The 24,675-nt window shown below is 40.1% G+C and overlaps 1 protein-coding gene across 4 annotated transcripts in view; it reads left to right on the forward strand.

The window, feature by feature from the left end:
- CRIM1 (cysteine rich transmembrane BMP regulator 1) overlaps positions 1–24,675 on the forward strand; it is a 128,632-nt gene that overhangs the window by 59,440 nt on the left and 44,517 nt on the right. For 3 of the 4 annotated variants that reach the window (XM_035108298.2, XM_035108299.2, XM_035108300.2), the window contains 3 exons: positions 14,521–14,763; positions 17,921–18,041; positions 23,210–23,331. In XM_035108298.2, the coding sequence (XP_034964189.2) occupies positions 14,521–14,763; positions 17,921–18,041; positions 23,210–23,331 (486 nt within the window). The remainder of the gene's footprint in view (positions 1–14,520; positions 14,764–17,920; positions 18,042–23,209; positions 23,332–24,675) is intronic. The other variant, XM_060272897.1, reaches the window with a different exon arrangement.

Consider the following 24,675-nt stretch of genomic DNA (forward strand, 5'->3'; position numbering starts at 1 on the left):
GTGTTGTCTAGGGGTGTTGGGTGCCTTTGCAGGTTGGGGGTTGGAGAGAGTAGCTTGCAACAATTATGCATTGTTATTCAGTGCTTTTATCCACACATTTCCGTTAGGATATACAACAAACCAGCAGTAGTATTCACTCTTATACCTCTACTAGCTGGCCCTGCCACGCATTGCTGTGGGTTATTTGTGTGATTTCCCCTACCCTGTTCCGATCCATGATGTTTCCCTGTGTTTTCCCCCACTCCTCCCCTCACCCCCCCCCGGCTTATTCCTGTGATTGCCCCCTCATCCCTGTGAATCCCCCAACTCTGTCCTGATCCATGATCTATTATGCCCCCTCTTTCCCCCACCCCCGGCTTATTCCTGTGATTCCCCCCCCTCTCCTCCCCACTTACCCCTGTGATTTCCCTCCTCTCCTCCGTCCAACCCCCCCCCCGGGTTATCCCTGTGACACGTTCATTTTGCACACAATCATTCCCCCAATGCGCATGTTCTGTAAAATTTTGCCCTGTCCCAACCCTGACTCCCCTACCCACGTGTGTTATGTGAAATAACATTTATTCTACCCAAAGGCACGACCCTGTGAAAGGCCCATATTCAGTTGATTCTATGCTGCAGCCTCTTCTCCCCCCCCCCCCCGCAGGCCCCTAAATCCACTCAGCCTAGTCTGCAAAGCAGAGGCGAGATACTGTGGAGAGGGCAGGTTTCATCCCTGTGTCTCCCCCCACCCTGTTCTGACCCATTACCTATCCCTGCCCCCTATTCGGCCCTCCCACCCCCAGGCAGGCCCCTACCTCCACTTGGCAATGTTGGGCCTTGTTGCTGCAAAAGGCCTGTTTTCAGTTGGTTGCTGTGGAATTTTGTGGTGTCACCTGGTGGCGCGGCTTTCGAGGCAGCAGTGAGCGATCTGCCTTTCTGTTGGATGCTGCTGGAGTCTTCAGAGCTTCTGCTGGTGACGTCTAATTTGGGCACCACTTTTTGTGTTTAATCATTATTTTAGGCATGAAAGGTTTGATTTGGGGGGGGGGATTATGCCAGATCCCTCACTGTTGGACATGGAACGTTGTGGCCAGATTTGAGATTTGTTACATTACAGTTCAGCGGTTATGGAGAAAGGCTGTGACCTCTGCGCACGCAATGCCTATATGGAGGTTGAAACTCTGATTGAGTGTAGCTCTCAGCCTGTTATTGTCAAAGGTGCTTCTCAGCCAAAGGACTGCACACGGCAGATAGTCAACTTTATTGTCAAAGATAGCACTTACAATTGCTTCTACAGCTCTGGATACCTACATGCACCAATCTAGTGTCTACACAGCTATTCCCAGATTGGCACTCTTTTAGTGGAAAACGTGGAAGAAGAAAAATAGAGGAGGTATAGGTTCGGCTTTACGCAGCCAACCCTTCTTGTGAGTCCTTGCAGGAGTACTCCTGCCCTCGAGTGTGGCCCATCTGGGGTTTGATTTCCCAGATTAGGATCCCTGCCTGGTTGAGGCAGGTACAAATAGTGCAGGGCAACATGGTCGAGTAGGAAGAGGATGATGGACCAAACACTGCTGAGGCTTCCAACAGTTGGATCTGGTGTTGTATGTGGGTGAAGGTCTGGTGGGGGAAATTGTTCTTTTGGGGGTTATTCCTTTGGGGTTATTTCTCATTGTAAGAAGGTTTACTGTTTGAGAGTTGTTGGGGGGGGTTTCTGTTTGAGGAGGTTTTCCTATTCAAATAAAAATATCATTTCCCTCATACATTGACTACCAAAGATCCTTTAAAGAAGCTGCAGAGTTAATTGGCAAAACAGCTTCATGGAGCAGTTACCCCAACTGGGGACTACTCCCCCTCAACCAGCTTATGTACCTTCCCCTGATGGGCTGTGCACATGCAGCCAGAGATTACGCCTACATGGAAACTTTCTCTGCTCATCCCTTTTCAGTCCCCTCTTGGTCCTGGGAGGCAGTGATATAGGAGAAGATGGGGAAGCACCCGGTCCTTCACTTGCCTGACCTGCCTCTTCCTCTGATCCCTCCTTTGCTCCTCCCTCCAGCTCTGAAGTTATAAAGATTTTTTTTATGTGAGCCTTCATTACCTTAATAAAGAATACCCTTCTTCATTCAATTTTGTTTATATCATCTTTGCTCCCCCCCCCCAATTAATGGTCTCCAGCTGGATCACACTAGTAGCTCTATTTTCTTTTTGCACTGTTTCATGTATGATGAGTTGTATGCATAAAGGATTGAGGAGTTCACAGGGAATTTTAATTCCAAAGAACAGTCTCTAACTGATCTTATGGTGCTTATACTTGAACAGAATAGTACAGTGCAAATGTAGAATTACAATTTACTAGGCAATTTGCATTGTGTCACCTGTGGCTTCAGTCAACATGGTTTTTTATCTTGCTGTATATGTTAATCAGCTTACCAGTATCAGGATGTTTTACCATGAATAGAGCCTTTGATCACTGTTACTATTTTGGTTTCAGATATACCTTTCCTTCATCTCTATGTGTACAAATGTTTGACAACTCAAGATTGCACTTCATGCATCTGATGAAGTGTACAGTGATCTTGAAAACCTATGCCTTAATAAATTTGCTAGTCTTTAAGGTGCCCCAAGACTTGATTAATTTTGTTAAAAACGGCTCCTTAAATGTTCTATATTTTTATTCGTACATTAAGAAATACACCATGTGTGTAATAATAGATTGATACATGCAATACTTATTCACCACTTTCATTTTGGTGATTTGTGTTAGATCATAATTATACACATGTCCCAAAGTCCATCTCCCCGCAAAGTATCACATTACCTATCTTCTTGGGTGTTCACAACTTGTTCGTATATCTGCAGAGACAATTAGTGGAGGAGAGTGATGCTTGGTGTGAGTCTACCAAGGTGGTGGTAGTATTGATGTAATTCCCTAGACAAGAATATATACACCATTGTGATGTTTGTGAATCAATCCAAAATAAGTGGCAGGCTACTTACATTTACTAGTGTGCATTAGAATTAGTACTTTGTGAAAAAATGCACATTATAAGTATGAGGAGAAGCAAGCCACTTTAATGTATCCTTCAATATGTTTAGCTGTAAAAGGTAAGTGACCCGTAAGTTTTGACAGGGGTGAAACTAGACTCATTCTCACCCAGGACAAAGACCCAGTCTCTCTCTCTCTCCCTCTCCCCCTCTCTCTCTCTCCCTCCCCCCCCCTCTCTCTCTCTCTCTCACACACACACACACGAGGCTGGGGGCCTCAGTGGCACCTCTCTAGAGGCTCTACCCAGGGCCAAAAACCTGGCTCATCCCCCCCCCCGCTACAACTGAGTTTTGAGTGTGCTGCTTGAGTTTTTATTATTATTATTCTCTCACCATTTATTCACTCCTGTTTTCCAGTTGTCATTATTAAAGCTTTTTGTTTGTGTAGCTTCCTTTTTCCCCAAGGTAATTTTAAAAATACCCGTATATTCCGGCGTATAAGATGACCCCCAACTTTTCCAGTTAAAATATAGAGTTTGGGATATACTCGCAGTATAAGAAATACGACCCGGCATATAAGATGACCCCCGACTTTTGAAAAGATTTTCCTGGGTTAAAAAGTAGTCTTATTGCTCTTCTACTTAAAGCTGAAACTTCCTGAAGTTTGTGTTGCTCAACAAAGTACAGTGGTACCTCGGTTTATGAACACAATTGGTTCCGGAAGTCTGTTCATAAACTGAAGCGTTCATAAACTGAAGCGAGCTTTCCCATTGAAAATAATGGAAAATGAATTAATCCGTTCCAGACAGTCCGCGGAGTACTTAAACTGAAGCATTCATAAACTGAAGCGAACTTTCCCATTGAAAGTAATGGAAAGTGGATTAATCCGTTCCAGACGGGTCCACGGAGTACTTAAACTGAAGCGTTCATAAACTGAAGCATGGGTGTAATTGGTTCCGGAAGTCTGTTCCTAAACTGAAGCGTTCATAAACTGAAACGAACTTTCCCATTGAAAGTAATGGAAAGTGAATTAATCCGTTCCAGATGGGTCCGCGGCGTTCGTAAACAGAAAATTCATAAACCGAGGTGTTCATAAACCGAGGTTCCACTGTAGTACTATGCAATATACTGTAAGTATAATTGATACTACATTATGGGTGAAGTTTTAACAATTCCCAGTTCAGACCCATTTCCAAGGCAGGAATTGTGGTTTGTTTTTCTTGCACACTAGTGAAGCAAAGCTGGCACAACTGATGCATGACATGCAAACAGTGTATCTCATAAAAACAAGTTGATAGCACATATTTTGATGGCTGTAAGGCCTGTGAATTCAGAATTTTAAATATACTTCCAGATAAGTAATGTTAACATTTTTGGTTGGGTTGTGCACAACTTTTTTCCCTTTTAAACACTATCATGTTTAGTTTCTCGTGTGTGTGTGTGTGTGTGTGTGTGTGTGTGTGTGTGTGTGTGTGTGTGTTGTTGGATGCACACTCTCCCTTGATGGTTACTACTGAATTATTTTAGTAATAAATTTCACATAAATGAATTCCCTTCTTGCAATTGTTTGTAATAACCCCCTATATCTATTATGGGAAATATTTATGAATCTCCTATAATTGGATATCTCTAACTTAAAACAAAGTAAATCATGATTGTGTTCCCTTCCTCATCTTCTGTCAACCTATGCAAGCCAGTGACTGCCTCCTTGTGCCTGCCCTCAGAACAGCTTTTGAATTTGGCATGGTAGATGATTGAAATGCAGTACCTTCCACATAGGTGGAGAATTGACAGAGACCTTTTTCAGAACCTTTTGTAAGTGATGAAGAGATTGACAGTTCTGCTGTTTCCCATATACTGGTGAATATGAGAGTACCACAGTCAATATTCTACCCACTCCCAGTTTACATATTCTTGTCTTACTTGCAAAATGGTATGAAGTCTTAACTTTGAAGAGAGAATGGGGGAGCTGCTTTAGTTCCTTATATACCTAATCTTCAATTCTGACAGTTGGATTAAATATGGCGCTAATAGCAGGTTTATGCTACTATTCAGTGATAAAGTGTCAGTTTGTGACATGTATTCTTCCCATCTCATCTTTTGTAGTCATATTGGGTTTGTAATGTATGTCTCTTATCTTACATTGATCTCTCTCTGTCGCTGGTATTTTTGGCTGATACGAATAAAAGTGGGCAAGATTAAGGTTTCTTCCTCTCCTGGATAAATTAAAATCCCACCCCCACTTGCAGTGTAGCAATGCAGCATTGACTAAGAATTGACCAGGCTGCTACATTCTCAGTGCTAGTCGCTCCTATTCTACTTCCCCCTATACCTGTATTTATACCCTATCATATGAAATTCAGAAAACTGTATCATGTTTCCTGGAATCCAGGTGATACCATTCAATTTTGCTACTCAACTGGCTTTGTGCACTTTCCCTGAAAGTATACATAGTGGTTTTCTGAGTCATTGATATTACTAATGTGCAGTACCCCTGGAAATCTGCCACACTGAGCAGTTAGCTATCTTACCTCACCAGGTGAGATTGTGCTGCTTAGAAATTTTAGTTTGTTAAAGATCATGAAAATTAATAAAATTAGTTTTACACTGACAACATCATGAGTCGAAACAAAATAAAAATACTCCTTCCAGTAGCACCTTAGAGACCAACTAAGTTTTCATTGGTATGAGCTTTCATGTGTATGCAATTCAGATACATTATGAGTGTTCAACATGTGACAGGGTGGGGTTAGGGCTCAAAAATATATCAAATTCCTAGCTAAATATTAGATGTTGACTTCTAGAAATCTTACGCTTCTGCTTGCAGTGGTGTCCAAACTTTTTTCAAAGAGGGCCAGATTTGATGAAGGGCCATGAGGGCTGACCAAAGTTGTTGACCTTTTTTTAGGGTTGGAGTTGTTGAGGTTTTTTAGGATTTTACCCCAGGAAATAAACTGCCCCAGGGGCCGGATTAAACTGACTGTCGGGCCGGATTAGGCCCCCAAAACAGACTTTGGACATGCCTGGCTTAGAGGGTCTGCCTTATTCCCTTTGTAGCTTGTTTGGGAGGGGCTAGGATAGAAATTCTCATTCTTTCCTCTGGCAGTTCAAGTAAGTATACATGCTTCCCAGTTGTCTTACTTTGTCCTCAACAACTACTTGTTGTTGTTTAGTTGTGTCCGACTCTTTGTGACCCCATGGGCCAGAGCACGCCAGGCACTCCTGTCTTCCACTGCCTCCCACAGTTTAGTCAAACTCATGTTTGTAGCTTCAAGAACACTGTCCAGCCATCTCGTCCTCTGTCGTCCCCTTCTCCTAGTGCCCTCCATCTTTCCCAACATCAGGGTCTTTTCATGAGGTTTAGATTAAGCTGAGAGTGACTGCCCAACTTCATCTGGTGAGCTTCATAGATAAGCAGGGATTTGAACATAGGAGTGTATGGTCTAAATTCATCATTTAGTATTATAGGATAAGAGAGTCCTTCTAATGGATCAGTAACTGGTTAAAGAGCAGAATCCTGAGAGGAGGAAAGGAACAGTTTTCACAATGGGAAGGATCTGCCAAGTCAGTATTGGCAAATGTGCCTTTTAACTTGTTCATAGATGACCTGGAGCTAGGAGTGAGAAGTGAGGTAGTCAAGTTTTCTGATGACAAGAAGTCATCAAAAGTGTAACTATAAAAGTGTAAAGTGATATGCATTGGGGCAGAAAATCCTAACTCTGCATATATGTTAATGTGATCTGAACTGTTAGGTACAGGTAGGTAGCCGTGTTGGTCTGAGTCGAAGCAAAATAAAAAAATTCCTTCAGTAGCACCTTAAAGACCAACTAAGTTTTTTCTGAAGAAGTGTGCATGCACACGAAAGCTCATACCAAAATATAAACTTAGTTGGTCTTTAAGGTGAACTGTTAGGGTTTGACCAGGAAAGGCATATTGAGATTGTCTTTGATAGCTCAGTGAAAATGTTGATCCAGTTGGTGGAGCTGCAAGAAAGGCAAATTCCTTGTTCCTGGATCATTAAGAAAGGATTGAAAATAAAACTGCCAATATCATAATGCTGTTATATAAATGTAAATAAAACAATCTGCCAGTTTGTCATGTATGTTGTTGTATAAAACCTTGATCCTGTCCCTAAAAATCGAGAGCATTTTTTTACAAGTCCAACTACAATTTGAAGATCATGTAAAAGTTCAGTGTAGTTCTTTTTTTTATCTCAAACCAGTTCATCCATTTGGGATGTTATACATATTGTGTGTCCAAGATAATCTCTCTTTAAAATCTAATTAACTATCCTTTTGATATCCTGAAAATCCTTTTGGGTATTTTGCATTCCTGTAGGGATGCCTGTCTGGCTGACTGCTTCAGCTGGGTAATCATTTTTCTTGTTTATCCCTAATCCTTTTAATATTTCCTTCCTGCTCATGTGTATAACTGTACAGTACTTCTATTGTTTGGCATCTATTTCAATGACAACTGCAAGGGACTGCCAAGTGGAAGAAAGGTGTTTTGTGTTTTAGTGTGGATTTAACAAGGGATATAAAATAAAAAGAACAACTGTTTTCAGCACAGTGACCACAAAGAATACCAGGCATAATTTGAGTTGAACTCTTTGCATGTCTGACAGTGCAATCCTATACATGTTTACTTAAGTGTAAGTGCTACTATGTTCAATGAGACTTACTTCCAAGGAAGCATGCATAGGATTGTATTCTGAGTAAGACAAATTACGTACTGTAATAAAGGAGTTATTTCAAAAAATCTTGCTTTGTTTTGAAATAAGTGTTTTTCAACTCTCCCATGGATGTTCTCATGCCTTATTTGTTTAGTTTCCAGGCATCAGAGGGGGAAAACATTCAAAAGAATAATTTCACTTAGATAAGATTATATAGAAGCAATCAGAAACACTGGAAAACAGCATTGCTTTAGCTGAATTAGACTTCTGTGCAAAATTTCATCAGTTTTGAAAGAATAAAACTTGATTTTGTGTTTGGTTTTAGAGAATAAAAGGTAATATATGTTATAAAATAGTGGTAATTTTCAAATACTGTATATTATGTATGTTAGCATTTCAGAATTGGTCAAAAAGCTTTATTGATATGGGGACAGTATATTTATTAGGCCAAACAAATGGTCACAAAATAGTATGCCACATACAAGCTTTCAAGTTTCACTGAATTTTTCATTAGGTGCTAGATGGTAAAAAATACAGAGGTAGTTGGAGAGAGAAAGGAAATTTGTTGCATCAAGCCATCCATGTCTGCGTCTGATAAGTGTTTTAAGATGGAGTGTTGGGAAAGGTAGCAGGCATTCAAAAAGGGCCTTTTAGGTGCTTTGTAGAATTCAGGTTGTACCTGGGCCTTGGAGAAACACATGATGACTGATTCCCCACTCTCTGCAAATACAACAGTCAACTGCAAATACAGTTTTATTTCCATCCTTCAAGTGAAATAGGATTCCTCTGACTAGGTGGAGTAACTATGCACCTTGTCAGTTACATTGCTATTGTAAACTTGCTTGAAATCAGTAGCTAGTGTGCATTTTCTGAAATAGTGACTTGTATATATTATTATTATTTGGGTGGTAGTTTATGCACATTGATCAGCTGGTTTACTTGCCCTTTCCAGAAGAGCTGTGATGTATGAGTTCAGAGTTGTAATATTACGCTTCTTGGGTGAGTAATTATTTGTGCAAGTAATTTGGCTATTGATTATGGGAATCAACTAAATAAACAAATATCTCTAAAGTCAACTAATTCATAATGGGAAGCACATGTCCTCTGGTAGCTTTACACATTCACTCATCCTGTAGTCCCAAACATACTTAATCTGGTAGTCATGTTGAACTTTTTTCTAGATGTAGACATAAATATGGCACTGGTATATAGAGAGATTTCTAGCCTGCCCAGTTTTGTAATCTTCAGATATGGTTGCAATAGATTAATAGCTATGCAGCATTGGATGTCAGGGTCAATGTCCCTGGTAATAATAATCATCATCATCATCATAACTTCTTTTTTTTGGTAGACCTGGGATGAAATTTGTAGGCATACTAGCACCTCCTGAGGAAGTGGAGCCTATCAGTTTTCAGCCAGAGGACAAACAGTTGAACATATATTATACTATTTCTCAGATACACAGACTTAAAGATATTTAACATTGAGCTTTACTCAAATGCAAGTAGGGCTAGAATGGGGTAGGGGCATAAGGAAAGGCCTTAACTAATAACTGACACACCAGGCAGAAACAAAAATGCAACAGCAAGAGGGATAGAAGGGCTTGGATTTTAGAAAGGGATTGGTCAGGATTTTTTTTAAAAATATATTGTTTTACTGTAAACAAAATGATCAATTATATCTTGCACATATGACCCATGACTTAGAACATTGAGATAACAAAAGTTTTGATGAAATATAAAACATAAAAATAAAAACAACCTAAAGCATCCATTCAGCAATGGAGTCCTTCAGATAACTGAGCATTTCAAGAACAGTTAAGTGGCAGTGGTTTTCCTATCACGGAATGGTATTGGGGTTGACAATTGCTTTTCTTATTGTCTGTATATGAATAACAAAATACAACCACCACTCCATAGCTCTTCAGTGTTGTTCTTCTTAGCAGAGTCAACCTGATTCTCCTCCAGAAGATTAGGTGTGCTTTGTCTTCTGCAGCAAAGAAACCAGAACCTTTTGGTGCCTTAAAGACTAACACATTTATTGTGGCAAAAACATTTGAGGAAGTGGGCATCATTTTGAAAGCATATGCTGTAATGAACTTGCAACTTCAACTTGCAAAAGAACACTGAAACAACTTCTAATATGTTGATTCGGGGCAGAGAACCTATGGTCCTCTTGTTGTTGCTGGGGTCAAACTTGTATCATTCCAGACAATGACTGTGCTGCCTGGGACTGAAGGGAGTTAAGAGTCTGAACACTGGGAAGGCCACAAATTTCTGACCCTTGCATTAAGGAAACGTTCCCTCCAAAAGTGTTGTGATTATAGAGCCCTGGTTGAAAGCTACAGCTTTCAGATACAAAAGATGCCACCCTCCCAAGATGCCAAGGGAAGAGCCTGGCATTTCCCTTTTATGGGTAGCTTGAGGGGAGGTTGAGAAATTTACCACTTTTGGCCAGAAAGAAAAAGGGACCTGAAACAGGAATGAAATTCTGTGAGCAGCACAACTAACCTCAGTATATAATAATGGAATGGAAAATGGCCAGAAAGTTCAAAACCATTATATTAAATTTTAAAAGGGCCATTTATAACAAATGTGAGTATTAGAACGTTGAACAATAAAATGGTGATGTGGGTGGTCCAGTTTATGGAAATTTAGATAGTATTTAAACATAGAATAATGATCTGATATCCCAGGGTGTGTATGGGCACTGTACTCAAAGAGTCAGGGTCTAAATAGGTAAAAGAGAAGTCTTGCTCAAGAAACAATTAAGAACCTCTGCTTAATCACTTTTAAATTGTTAACCTGGGCTTCATTTGGAGGAACTGTGCGATATAAATGGAATAAAATAATAAATGGGTGAAGACTTTGAGGAGTGGATTGCTACAGATTTGAAAACTAACAAATACACTTGATTTAAAGGCCAGAAGCAGGCATCTAGGGCAATATTTGCAATACATATTCACTATTCACATAGCTTATACCCTTCGTTTCTGCATTCAGTGCTCGGCATCTTACACTATACAGTAAATGTAAAGTCAGCTTACACTATAAATGCATACTGTAATTAAGATTTTTAAATCACAAAAGTAACTACTGAAGAAAAGAAAACTATCAAAGCTGAATATGTGTTGCACCATACCTAAACCACTGCATTCAGGAATATATCTGAAGAACTATGTCAGATGAAGAGGAAGAACAATTTACAAATTAGAAAGTAACAAGTTGCTTGAACCCTATGGCAGTCTTGGTGAAGAAATGTGAAATTGTTGATTTACTAACTATGGATTGTGTGGTCCTACTGTAAAATTCATTGGAAATATAAAGCTTAATTTGAACATAAAAATGTAATTTGAAAAAGATAATGGCCACATTGTTACATCCCATGAAAATCACAGTTCTTAAGAAAAGATTTCCTCTAATCTTTGTATGCCTCTGTTATTCATGAAAAGGAGATCGCTATGTTCATGAAAAAGAGATCACTATGGGGGACGCGGGTGGCGCTGTGGGTTAAACCACAGAGGCTAGGGCTTGCCCATCAGAAGGTCGGCGGTTCGAATCCGCGTAACGGGGTGAGCTCCCGTTGCTCAGTCCCAGCTCCTGCCAACCTAGCAGTTCGAAAGCACGTCAAAGTGCAAATAGATAAATAGGAACCGCTACAGTGGGAAGGTAAACAGTGTTTCCGTGTGCTGCCCTGGTTCACCAGAAGTGGCTATGTCATGCTGGCCATATGACCTGGAAGCTGTACGCTGGCTCCCTTGGCCAATAATGCAAGATGAGTGCCGCAACCCCAGAGTCATTCACGACTGGACCTAATGGTCAGCGGTCCCTTTACCTTTACCTTTATGTTGTTCTGTTAAATATGCAATATATTATCTTGAAACCTGCTTACCTGGAAAACGTTTAGGGGTTCAGATGGGATGGAAGGGTAGGGGCAGTGTTTCAGTATTTGGGTCTCTGGTTGTTAAAGGATTTAGTGAATGATGTCACCTTGAATTGGGCCCCTAAATGATCTGGCAACCAGTGCAACTGTTGCGAAACTGGGTTTATATGTTACCTAATAGAACCCCAGTAATCTGGCCACTGCATTTTAGACCAATTGACATTTCTTTCTTCAATGGCAGCCACACTTACCACGCCACAACAACCCAATTGGAAGTTACCTAAGTGGCCAAGTCACTTCTTACTGAAAGCTTGAGTACCAACTGGACCTGTAAAAAGAAACTCCTAGCCACTCCTACCCTAGAGACTGTAAATATGGGGAAGTAAATGTCAGATTGGGTTGAACAGAAATAAAAGCAGAAAGTACCACACATGGACCTTCTGGGAATAAAGCAAAAAAGCATGCTGCAGACAGTTATTGAGGAAAGATGCTAGTGTTTGCTTATACTCATCCAGTCTGATCCATTGGCATCGGCAGGTTTCTCCAGAAGGACACTAGTATAACCAGCTATACTTTTCATATACTTCAACAACACAGTTTCTTGATGTGATAGCGTGAATCATACTACTGATTTTATACCATGCATACCCCCCTAGCATGTATAACAATCAACACTGCTCTATATGTTAGTACTGAAGAAAATGAGTATACCCAGAAACGAATGGAGAACAAGTCAGATTAAGTGGACATTCTGTCCTTAACCATAAATTCATTATACCTAAGCACCTAATCCCTAAAAACTTTTTTTACTTCTGTCTCCTAAACTTAAGGCTGTACCCAGTTCATTGACAAATTTGATTACATAAAAGCTTTATAAGGGCTGCAAGTGCATAAGGTAATGGTTATCCAATGTTGCCATTTGTCTTATCTCAAGACAATGAAGTGTGCTTCCGGAGGTGACGTCAAGCTGCTGCATCAGCAGTACCGAAGTGACCTCCCCAGGGCAGAAGCCTGAACAATGTATATGGTGGTCCTGGGCTGCCCTGACGACAAGACCTCCCTCTCTGCCTCACTGATGTAGTCCAAAGGAAAGCAGAGCAATACGTCTGGCACCAGCTTGGCTGCTAGGAAGGAGTTGCTGGAAGGAGGCATACAAAGTGCCATTCAACCATCTTGGGGACTCCATTCCAGATTTGTGTAGGGTTTACTCAGCCTTTTCTTTCTCCTGAATATATCGCACAAGGCAGTGGAGGTTTAGAATCAGAGATTTCCTTCTGTTAGATGGGCTATCTTCCCAGCTTGATGAGCCCCATCTGCCCCTCACTTCCTTCTACAGCATGTGCAGAAACTGCCTTCTTGATCATTGGACCTACTATTGGTCTTGTTTTTGGGTACCCTCATCTGGTTTAGCCAGCTTGTTGAAGCCATTTCTGGGACTTCTAGGAGCAACAGGTGAGAGCTCCACAGGTGTGGAGGTTGGGGACCAAAGGTGGACAGTCTACCCCAGAAGGAAGACAACATGTCCACTCCAGAGGTTACCCCTCTGTTAGCACCCCATACTTCCAATGGTTATCTGTAGGATTTTAATATATTGTGCCATATAGTTTGATCACTTTTCAGCAGAACCAGCCCACCAATGGGATGAGGAGAAACAACTTGCCTCAAGTGGTGGAAGCACAAGAGTCTGTGCCCCACTGCCACCAGTAACAAAGCACTCCCTTCTCACTGGTGAAAGGGAGGCATTCTGGCTTGTAGAGTTGCCATCAATCTTCCTCACCTCTGGGGCAGAAAAGACAAGTGACAACGCTTTGAGGAGTGCCTTGGTGAGAGCCAGGGTGAGGAATTTAGCAAGAGCCAAATGTTCCTGCACACAGCGCTGCTGCTCATCTCCAAGTTAAGAGAGACGGGGGAAATACAGTGACAGTGGAATTGGGCAGTACAGCAGGGAGCAAAATATTACCACTTTTCAGGCATGCCTAGGTTTCAGTGATTGAGATTAATGGTGTCTTAGAATGGTAAATCTGCCAGGAGGATTATTATCCCACCCCCCCTTGTAAAGCTACCGGTACCATAATCAATGTACTTGTACCAGGATGTTTGTGTATGTGTACATGCGTGCCTGAGTAAAAAACTTAGAATGATGAAAATGTGTGCCTGCTGTGTACTTCATGCCTATGATGAAACAAGTAAGGTAAAGGGACCCCTGACCATTAGGTCCAGTCGTGACCGACTTTGGGGTTGTGGCGCTCATCTCACGTTATTGGCCGAGGGAGCTGGTGTACAGCTTCCAGGTCATGCGGCCAGCATGACAAAGTCACTTCTGGCGAACCAGAGCAGCACACGGAAATGCCGTTTACCTTCCCGCTGTAGCTATCTACTTGCACTTTTGACATGCTTTCGAAATGCTAGGTTGGCAGGAGGTGGGACCGAGCAACGGGCGCTCACCCCGTCGCAGGGATTCGAACCGCCGACCTTCTGATTGGCAAGCCCTAGGCTCTGTGGTTTAACCCGCAGCACCACCCACGTCCCGCCAAGTACTTGGAAGCAAGTACTTGGCAGTAAAAGTCTTTCTTTAATTTTTAAGGCAGAGCTTTCCAAACTTCTGTATCACGACACATTAGTATGTTGACTTAAGTGTGTAGATATATCATGCGAACGCTCCCTGTGCTCCTCCCAGGGCTGGAAAGGGGTTAGTTTAACCTCTAGTTTGCTAGTAAAACTGAATTACTGTGTTGTGAAATGTATGTCTAAAAAGTGTGTCACCAACATAAAAAGTTTGGAAAGATCTGCTTTAAGGTGTCATGGGTCTTTTTTGTCCATTTTTCTGTTACCTGCAATGGCAGATTTTGGCAAAAACAGGTGACACCCCTTTGGGGGGAATGGACATAGCTCCATCAACACAGTTTCTAGCGATACCTCCTCTGTATGGTATGAATGTCCGAAGCTTTAAATTAACAGGACAACATATTACTGACATCCACACACTGTCTTGTTTTCAGAAGAAAAGCCTGACTGCTCCAAGGCCCGTTGTGAAGTACAGTTTTCTCCTCGCTGTCCAGAAGATTCTATTTTGATTGAAGGGTATGCGCCACCTGGTGAATGCTGCCCTCTACCTAGCCGCTGCGTGTGCAACCCTACAGGGTGCTTGAGGAAAGTTTGCCAACCAGGCTATTTGAATATATTGGTTTCTAAAGCATCAGGCAAGCCGGGGGAATGCTGTGACTTCTATGAATGTAAACCAGGTAATGTGTACCTTTAACCCTCCCCCCAGCCCAATTACCTCAGTGTTTATGCATATTAACCTAGAGCTGACTATCGAAAATGAACTCCCTTCGTGTGTCTCTTTTCCTGTCACTGTCTCTATCACTGCACTATCAGAGAAAATTTCACCCCAGCCAAACTCTTTCCTATCTTACAAGCTATTCAAAACAGGAACACTGATGGAATAACATATGCAAAGAAATGTGAGGCAGGTGCTACAAAACTGATTTCTCTGACTCCTTGTGTTAACAAGCTAGGTAACATAATTGTTTGATAATCATGTGCAAGCTTTCAGTCCAGTGGCAGTTAGTGTTCACTAATGATGATGATAAAACCATTTGGTGGAAAGCAGTGCATGATGAAAGCTAGACTATAACTATTTTATGATCTGTGAACTGATCTCTCTTGTCTGACAGAATAACATCTCCTCTAGTGTACAAGATGTAGAGATGAATGTTTGGAATTGAACCTGTTTTGGAAACTGACAGAGAACTGAAAAATAGACCATCATGCACCTTCTCTTTCATTGGTTGTTTACGCATAAAAATAAGGGGCATTCCCAGACTGATTGAAATCAAGTCTCCTCAAGGGCAAATCCAGCTGACTTCAAAGGGACTGTCCAGTATGTGTTTTGGGATTGCAATCACCATCTAGACAGATTGAGACATCCATAAATGGGCACATACTGAATATATTGTGGCTATTATTATTTTACTTTTGTTGTTTCCGCAAGGGGACAATGACAATAAAGATATCTTATCTAATTTATTATATGTCCTTCACTCTGATGTCTCAACAATTTAAAATACAAAATTAAAAACTTAAAATTACAAAAAGAGAGCAAAAAATAGGGTGGATCTGGTATTGGGGTCCCAAATGGTGTCTGGGCTTGAGAGGAAGCTATACAGATACATAGATAATTTGTCCCTCCCTGTACTGAAACCTTGGCTAGATTGGAATACAACTTTCATTGATTGGATAAATGGAAGCACAAGCACCTCATCACTAGCAGTTCCTTTTATAGAAGGAAAGTACTGGTGGTAGTGCTAAGTGCAAATGCCGTGCGTGAAATTCACTCACTTACCTTTTGTGACTGTTTATCAGCCTCTGTGAATATTTGCAGGGAATGTAAACATACACAGAGGAAAGGAAGGAGGGATGCATGTGCACCTATTTACTTATTATGATTTTTTATTTCTCACCTTTCGGGGTAGAAGTATAAGGTGGCTTATAAGTGACATAAGTCTTTATAAGTGGCCTATAAGGTTTTTTAAACCCACAATAAACAATATCAGGATCCTTCCCCAGGGCAGTTGATGTTGGGGGCAAAGAATAGTCTAGGTGGAAACCACAGCACAACCTCCTTCATTGATAAAGGATATGACACAGACAACCTACCTCTTCCCTGTGCACACACACACATGGAAATTTACCATTGTGGATTACTGAAATTATGTCCTGTCCCTTTGCTTTCTAAACTGCTGCTGTCAGTAATTCAGCTGTCGCAAACAAACACAGCATGCTGGCTGCATTGGTTGTGTTTCACTTGGAACAGCCAGTTGGTGTGATGGCTGGCTGCTAACTAAAAGGGAATTGGATATCTAGCCACCATGAGGGAGAACTACTAGTAAGTTCTGCAATACCAATGCAGCCCCTGCAAAGCACCTAGCCTACTGTGCCAGAAATGGCCGCTCCCAAGTCTTCTGGCAACTGAGCTGCCTTTTATAAATTGTATACCACTGGTTGGCAAGTCACTTAACAACATTCCATTTTGAAATAATAACATTAATGTTATAATGCCTCTGTCTCCAGGATAAAATTTATGGTCACCACTTTTGGCTGGAATGGTTGGAAGCTGCCCCACCTATGAGTATGTCTTGCCTCGATGTTTTGGCATATTATATAAAAACAACATACACTCTCTTCTTAATTCCAATGCACATATTCCAGAAATGTGTAACAAGACTCAAAATGGGGTTTAAAGATTGCACATATCAGTTGTACTTGCTTCAGAGTTAATATGCAAATATCAGAATTACATGTTATATTAATGCATGGAAGCAGGCATAATTACCCTCCCCACCTACTTGATATGTGATAAACCTTTGAGAATTTAGGTTTGGGGACTGTTGGTTGGCATATGTCCTTGTCTGCATTTGCAATCCTCCAGAAGCTGGTGTTGAAGTATTATGGTTGGCATTCAGTGACCTTTGTACCATATTATTCTATCTACAGTGGAACCTCGGTTTATGAACACCTCGGTTTATGAATTTTCAGTTTATGAACGCCGCGGACCCATCTGGAACGGATTAATTCACTTTCCATTACTTTTAATGGGAAAGTTCGCTTCAGTTTATGAACGCTTCAGTTTATGAACAGACTTCCGGAACCAATTACACCCATGTTTCAGTTTATGAACGCTTCAGTTTAAGTACTCCGCGGACCCGTCTGGAACGGATTAATCCACTTTCCATTACTTTCAATGGGAAAGTTCGCTTCAGTTTATGAACGGTTACTCCGCGGACCGTCTGGAACGGATTAATCCACTTTCCATTACTTTCAATGGGAAAGTTCGCTTCAGTTTATGAACGCTTCAGTTTATGAACAGACTTCCGGAACCAATTGTGTTCATAAACCGAGGTACCACTGTATCTGTCTGTCTATCTAATCCTTGTACACTGCCCAATAACCAAAGTTCTTTGGGTAGTTTACAGTGAACATTAAAACTACAAGAAGGAACGATTTATGAAATCTAAAAGAGAATTAAAAAGCACAATACAGGTCCAAAAACAAGCAGAGAATAGCAGTACAGTACTGTAAAATATCTAAGAAATACTAAAATGCTTCTAAAAAGCCTGAGAAAATGATAATGTATTCACCTGGTGACAAAAGGACTTAAGTGTAGGTGCCAGGTGAGCATCTCTGTGGGGAGCATTCTGTAGGCCCTCTGTTTAGTAGCTGTCTGCCTCACCTCATTTGGCAAGGGCACCTGAGGATTGCTTTATTTTTTCTGGCCATATATAAATGGAAGGAGACACTCCTCCAGGTCCCCTGTGAAATAATTGGACTCTTTATTGTCATTTTTTCTAAAGTAATGCGAGTTCTAATCAATTTTTAAATATATTTTTCTTCCAACAGTGTTCAGCATAGACTGTAGCACAGTAGAATGTCCTCCTGTCCAGCAAGTTGCTTGCCCCTTGGATAGCTATGAAACTCAAGTCAGGCTGACAGCTGATGGATGTTGTACTCTCCCTACCAGGTTTGTTATACATTTGATACAAGACTTTTAACAGTCACTGCATTTAAGGTTTCTACTTAAGAACTCAAAGCAGTTGTGATACAAATACCAAAGGAGTACTGAGCATCACTGTTGCTCAGTCTAGATGATTTTACATAACAGTTGAATTCTTATTGAAGATTTGGGAGGTGTATGTTATGCAATTGCTGTGTGAAAGTGTTAATGACTAAAATGGAATTAGTAACTGCTTTGACTTCTGAAATAAGATATAGGAGAAGAATTAGTGACTGAATCTTTTCTTTAACTAAAACCTTTGGGGGTGGGATTTGACATGTTTCTCATTCATGTAAAAATAGGAGTAATTTTAGCTCGCAGTTCTCATGTTTTTATTAGCCTTAACTTAGTAACTTATTTAGAAAAGCTGTACAGAAATAGCATATTTTATAGATGGGAACAACACAAGGAGAGAACTAGATGTCCTACAGTTTTATTTCCAAACACAAGGAGCGAACTTAATGTCACGTAGCCTTTTTTTTTAATGTACCTATTTGGTTATATAGAAGTATAAGATTAAACTTGGTTGCATAGAGGATGCCCCTGAATCTTGGGATATGATGGTACCAATAAAGACCTCCTGGTAAGAGGCTGTACATCTTTTTCAGATTCAATCTTGCAACAATAATTTATGACCTAACCCAGGCACCCCCAAAGTTCGGCCCTCCAGATGTTTTGGACTACAATTCCCATCATCCCTGACCACTGGTCCTGTTAGCTAGGAATCATGGGAGTTGTACGCCAAAACATCTGGAGGGCCGCAGTTTGGGGATGCCTGACCTAACCTCAAATCTTGACTACAGTAATGTGGTATATATGAACTATAGGGCATTTCTGGGTTCTCTAACTTGATATTGTAAGACGAAGCAGATCCTGAGAGTGTCCCAGCAACTGCTTCACAAAGGTTCCACATATCTTATCCAAATACTACCATTCCTGTCATGTGTTCAGCAACCAAGAACCGTCACGTGCCGAGGACCTGGAATCTAATCCCACTGTAGATAATTCTCTGGTCCAAGAAATTACCTGATGTGGCAAGATAAAAGAGTCTAAAAACAGCACAAAATATAACAGTAAATGAGTTTAGAAATTATTCTGCTATATAGTATTTAGGAACTTGTGACACGGGGACTGAAATCATACATTTCACTGGATATCTAACATTGATTGCTGTCTTGTTCTTAAACATTCTTACGTATCTTGATTTCAAACAGTATAATCATTTAGTTGTGGAAAGAGTGACAGCAGGACAGGAAATTTGTTCTCTGAAATAGTTTTAAAGCTGTCTTACAGTATTAATGTTGCAGTAGAATTTCAGATACTCCTCAATCCAGAGTAATTACTTTCATTCTTATAACTATAAGTAAAAGTTCTTGGTAAACTACCGATGGCAATGCATTCAGAAGTCCTAGTACAAAATGCATGCTTACCCATGTCCCAGACTGATGCATAGAAAATGTTGCATTTTATGTCAACTGACTTAAGTGGTTATTTTAATCCTCTTCCTCAGTGCATTTCTGTTAGTTTATTCCAATCTTTAATCTCCACTTACTTGTTTTGATTATCACATTCGCTTCTCTACTGCTTCTTTTTGTTAGGTTCACAATTTTTAAGTGAGCAGTGTGTTAAGCATATACTAATAATTCCTGATAGAAGTTTTTAGCTTCTTTAATAATCACTCTTGCTTCCTAGCCATTTATGAAAACAGAAGGGAAAATTATTAGTACTCAATGTCTAGAGTCTCATCATACATTGTGCTTCCATTTCTTCTTGGTATGAAGTGTATATTCATTTTATTCCTCCTTTTTCTGTATAGTCATAGCTAACCAGCTAAATAATTGGTAGTAGTGTTAGGTTTATGCTGAAAAAGCAAGAAACACCACAAAACAATTCCTCTATCATTACAGTATCTGTATAGTCAGAATAATAAGGCCTAAAGGACTCTTCCATCCTACCAACAAAAAAATCTTCTGACAATTATTGAGAACAGTTATTGTTCATTTTATTTATTCTGTGTGCTAGGCTTGGTGAGATGGTTTACCCATGGTTGCACATCCCAGCCCTACTCTTGCCAAAAGGGTGAGCCGTTTTGGTGACATTGCACCTCAGTAACTGCTTGATTTCAAGTAGTCTGCCAGGGTAGGTTCCAGGCTTGTTGCTCCCATCCTTCTCTCAAATGGCTGTGGGAAGAGAGAGTACACTCTGCACTCTGCTCTTCAGTACTCCTTAGATGTCGTAAGTGTCAGATAAGGGGAAACATTTCCATAGAAAGGGGAGACAGCATTAAAAAAATCCTTATTCTGCCCCTGCTAATCTATTTGTCTGTCCTATTTATGTTGTATATCACTTGGTGCTTTTGTTCTTGACCTATTTTGATAAAAAATATTATATTTCATTACACTTAACAAGTTGGATGTGCTTCAATTTATTTATTTTAGCAATTGAATTCTAACCTTCATCAAAAGATCTCAGGGCAGATAACAAGATTAAAAACACACCCAAAAATGAATAAAAACACAATATACTAATTAGTTTAATCTCATCAAAATAGCTTCACTGTACTACAGAGGTCACACATTTTATTACCCACTGGCCTGACAAAAGCTGGCACTGAAGGAATTAAAAATTACTCACAGGACTTGTGGAGAGCTGTTCAAATTTATTTTCTTAAATCTAACTACTGTATATTATAGTCTGAAGGCACAGGAGACCAGCACCTTGCTGAAGCTAAGCAATTCTAGATCTGTTCATTGCCTGAATATGGGACTGTAATAATAATAGCCATGAAGGTGTGGCAGAAATTTAAGAAATTCATAAATATTATTTTCATGCTTTCTGTAAGTTAATAATAAATACAAAATGCTATTCTGTTGAATGTTCCTGTATACTTAGTGATTTGATCTTAATCTAAGCCCAAATACAGATTCACCCTTGTTGATTAGCAACCAATAAAAACATGGAACAAATAAAGCAGTAAACATTCCAGATAATACAACATTGAGTAATGAAATCTGATTTGCCACCCTCCCCACTTTTGACATAACTAACTAATCTCTCTTAAAAAGAAAGTGCTAATTTTGTTCAGTAGGAGCATATTGTGAGAGAGACTATATGAAGGGATGGGTGACCATTGTTTGCCTCAAAACTATTGGGGATTTGTAGTCTTTGTGACTGCTCACAAACCAGTGAGGGATTTTCAAGAGCTTCCATTGTAAACCACATTGACATTTTTTTAATGATATGTATAGCAATACAGGCAGCGACCATTTTGTGCGTGTCCAGTTGACGCATGGCTGCCAAAGCACAAGTCCTTTTGGACCCGGAAGAGGACAGAACAGGGTGGAGAGGGCTTAGGCACACTCCACCAATGTGCACAGGGGTAAGGAACGGAATTTATGTACAAAACGGTTGCTGCTTTATATACATATTTTTATAAATAAAAATAAAGTTGCTGTGAGTTATTTCTCTTGTATAAAGCAACTAGCAAATGCAAATAATAATCTTAAACACGACGGTATGGTTAGAGATACCATCTTATTCTGTGTGGGAATAGTTTGGGCCTCATGGCACAGATCTCTCAGCCCTATCAGTACAGGATACTTTAAACTGTTTGGGAGAGGGGGTTATAGATTAATTAGGAATAGAGCAAGTACCTTTCTTCTGACCCTGAATTGGTCAGGACCCTAATAAGATTATAGTATACAGGGTAAGTTGGGGTGCTGAGTGTCAGGGATGCACAGAAACTAGCTTTTCTGCATTGCTTGGGAGTTGCCCAAGCAATTAAAAGTCCCTGTCTTATTGGAGGCAATACTGATTTATTTAGGTGGTAAAATGGCATTTTTCTACTAAATGAGGGAGGGGGGAATCTGCTGCCACAGTTAAATTCTCTTCCCCTGTGCTGAAATTTTTCAAACAGTCCCCCTCTACCCCACATATATTTTCAGCAATTTTCAGTATGTTCGTAGTTAATATGGTACCCTTCAGATGTTGTTAGGCTTCAGCTCCCATCAGCCCCAACTAGCAAAGATACTGATCAGGGGTGGTGGGAGGTTACCACATTGGTTACCCCTATCTAATACATAAGTATATGATGTTTTATTCTTAAAGGATGATTCCATATTCTTTCCTCACTTCAACTCTCCTCTGGATGGCTATCTCGGGGATTAGCATTCATGATGTTAAAAATAATTTGCAAATATTTTCCGTGCCGCCGTCTCTTTAAAGAGAGGTTTTTTCATCCTTTTGTATATCTCAGAAACCTCCTAAGTACTCATTGTAGATAGATTAGAGCTTTGGACTTGTTTGGACAGTTTAAGGTTTATTATCCATATGTGTTTGAAAAGCTATTGACCAGAAAATGTCTGGGGTGGGCTGTTGTTCACTTTACATGAATGAGGCTGAAATGAATTGTATAAGTAAACTTTAAATGTTGATGGTTGAGTTTGCGACACTGTCCTTGGACCTCTGAAAGATTTATACAGATCTTAATTACTCATGTCACCTTATGTTACATTTCCATGCCATTTCAAATTAAATGTCACATCACAGTTAAGAGAATGAGTTGCTAGAGATAGTGTTAGTAATATTTAAGCAGTTTTGTAGTATAGAATGCTCCTTCATTATTATCTTGATGATTCTCCCAAAAAACCCCGTGGGGTACAGTGGTACCTCAGGTTACAGACTCCGCTAACCCAGAAATAGTACCTCGGGTTAAGAACTTTGCTTCAGGATGAGAACAGAAATCGTGCAGCGGCAGCGGAAGGCCCCATTAGCTAAAGTGGTACCTCAGGTTAAGAACAGTTTCAGGTTAAGAACAGACCTCCAGAACGAATTAAGGTCTTAACCCGAGGTACAATGGTTTTTATGGAATTAGTGACTTTTCAACAGACCTACCTCTGCTTGGGATGTATGTAAGATTTGGAACGCCTGTCTTCTGATCAAAGCCAAGCATTGTCCATTGGAACAAGTGTTAAATCTCATTTACTGTGTTGTGTTTTAAATAGTCATGTTGTCTTTTATTATGTAACTGCAGAAAACCAACTTGCTATCACCAGCTGTTTCCCCCCATGTTTGTGCTTTCCCTCCCTCATATGTTGCCTCACTTATTTATGGAGCTTTCAATGCTTCGGTTTCAGGTGCGAATGTCTCTCTGGTTTATGTGGTGTTCCAAAATGCGAGGCAGGCTACATCCCCCAAATAGTGTCACGTGGAGACGGAACACCTGGCAAGTGCTGTGATGTCTTTGAATGTGTCAATGGTATGTTACGTTCTCTGTATTTGGGCTGAACATTTTGAGGAGTTTGGTTTATGACTAATTTAGATACGTTGTCCAATATGGGGCACAAGTAGAAACTATATATAAGTTTCCATAGGACAATATTCCTCCTGAAAACTTGTAGGGTATTAAAACTTAACCTTATTTAGTAGGGATATGTGCATACTGGGTATGATAGGGTACTTCTATGAAATAATTATTTTTCAGAAAAAAAGAAGCATACAATACAACAATACGAAAGCCATTTTAAATATTCCATAGCCATAGATTAATTTAAAACTCCTTGAATACACTACCAGAACCTTCGACGATGACACTGAAAAGCCCCAGTGAATGCTCAGAGATAGCCAGATAACTCTCTAGATTCTGGCTCACAAATTTAGGAAAGAATTGGGATTTAGGAAAAATTTAGGAAAAAAATCTCAGTTAACTACTGAGATTTACTGCTAGATGTCAGCATTACCTGTTATGCATTACTTTCTACTGGGATTGCTAACCTATGACCCTCCAGATGTTTTTAAATTCCACCTCTCATCAGCTTCACCTAGCATGCCCAGTTGCCAGGGATGATGAGACTTATAGTCCAGCAACATCTGGAGGGGCACAGTTTAGCTATCCCTGACCTACTAGTTCCCAAAATATCAATAATAAACAATAAGTATCGACAAAACTACTATAAATGTTCAGTCTGTGCATCTCAGTATTAGATTAATTAAATAGTAGTTTAAATTTAATTAAATCTGGGACAGATGGCAAGAGCAAAAACAAATCAGTTTAAAACAAAATAAAACCATTTGAATGAAGTATTTAAGAAAGATACGAAACGAGGGTTTGGGAAACAAATATCACAATTGGAGAGAGATCTGTTGGACTGTAATGTTAAAGTGCTGTCTAAAATGTATAAGATATTATTGGATTAGGAGACAAAGGATGAGCAAGTAAAATCTTCAATGATACATTGGGCAATAGATATTGATATGAACCCTGATTTAGATGTACGTAATTCTAAGTTAAACCATGGCTTAGGGCAGTAGCAGCAGGATGAGGGGAGAGCAAAGCTGCCACAATTTTTGCTGTGAGAGCCGACATGCTTGCTCGTTTATGCTTAGCCAGGGTTTGACTTAGCGTTAAGGGTGAACAGGCCTCTCTAGAATTATAATCTCTAGAATTTTTGATGTTTTCTACCATCTCTCTTTATAATGTTACATTTCATATCTTTGAGTTCATAGGGACACGTGCTATTTTAATTACTCTTTGAGATGATGCTGTGTAATTATAACATGTAAACCAAGTAAACATTAATATACTTTTCCTAAGTACCAGGCA

Source organism: Zootoca vivipara, chromosome 3, assembly GCF_963506605.1.
Source record: "Zootoca vivipara chromosome 3, rZooViv1.1, whole genome shotgun sequence".
In the NCBI taxonomy this organism is placed as follows: Eukaryota; Metazoa; Chordata; class Lepidosauria; order Squamata; family Lacertidae; genus Zootoca; species Zootoca vivipara.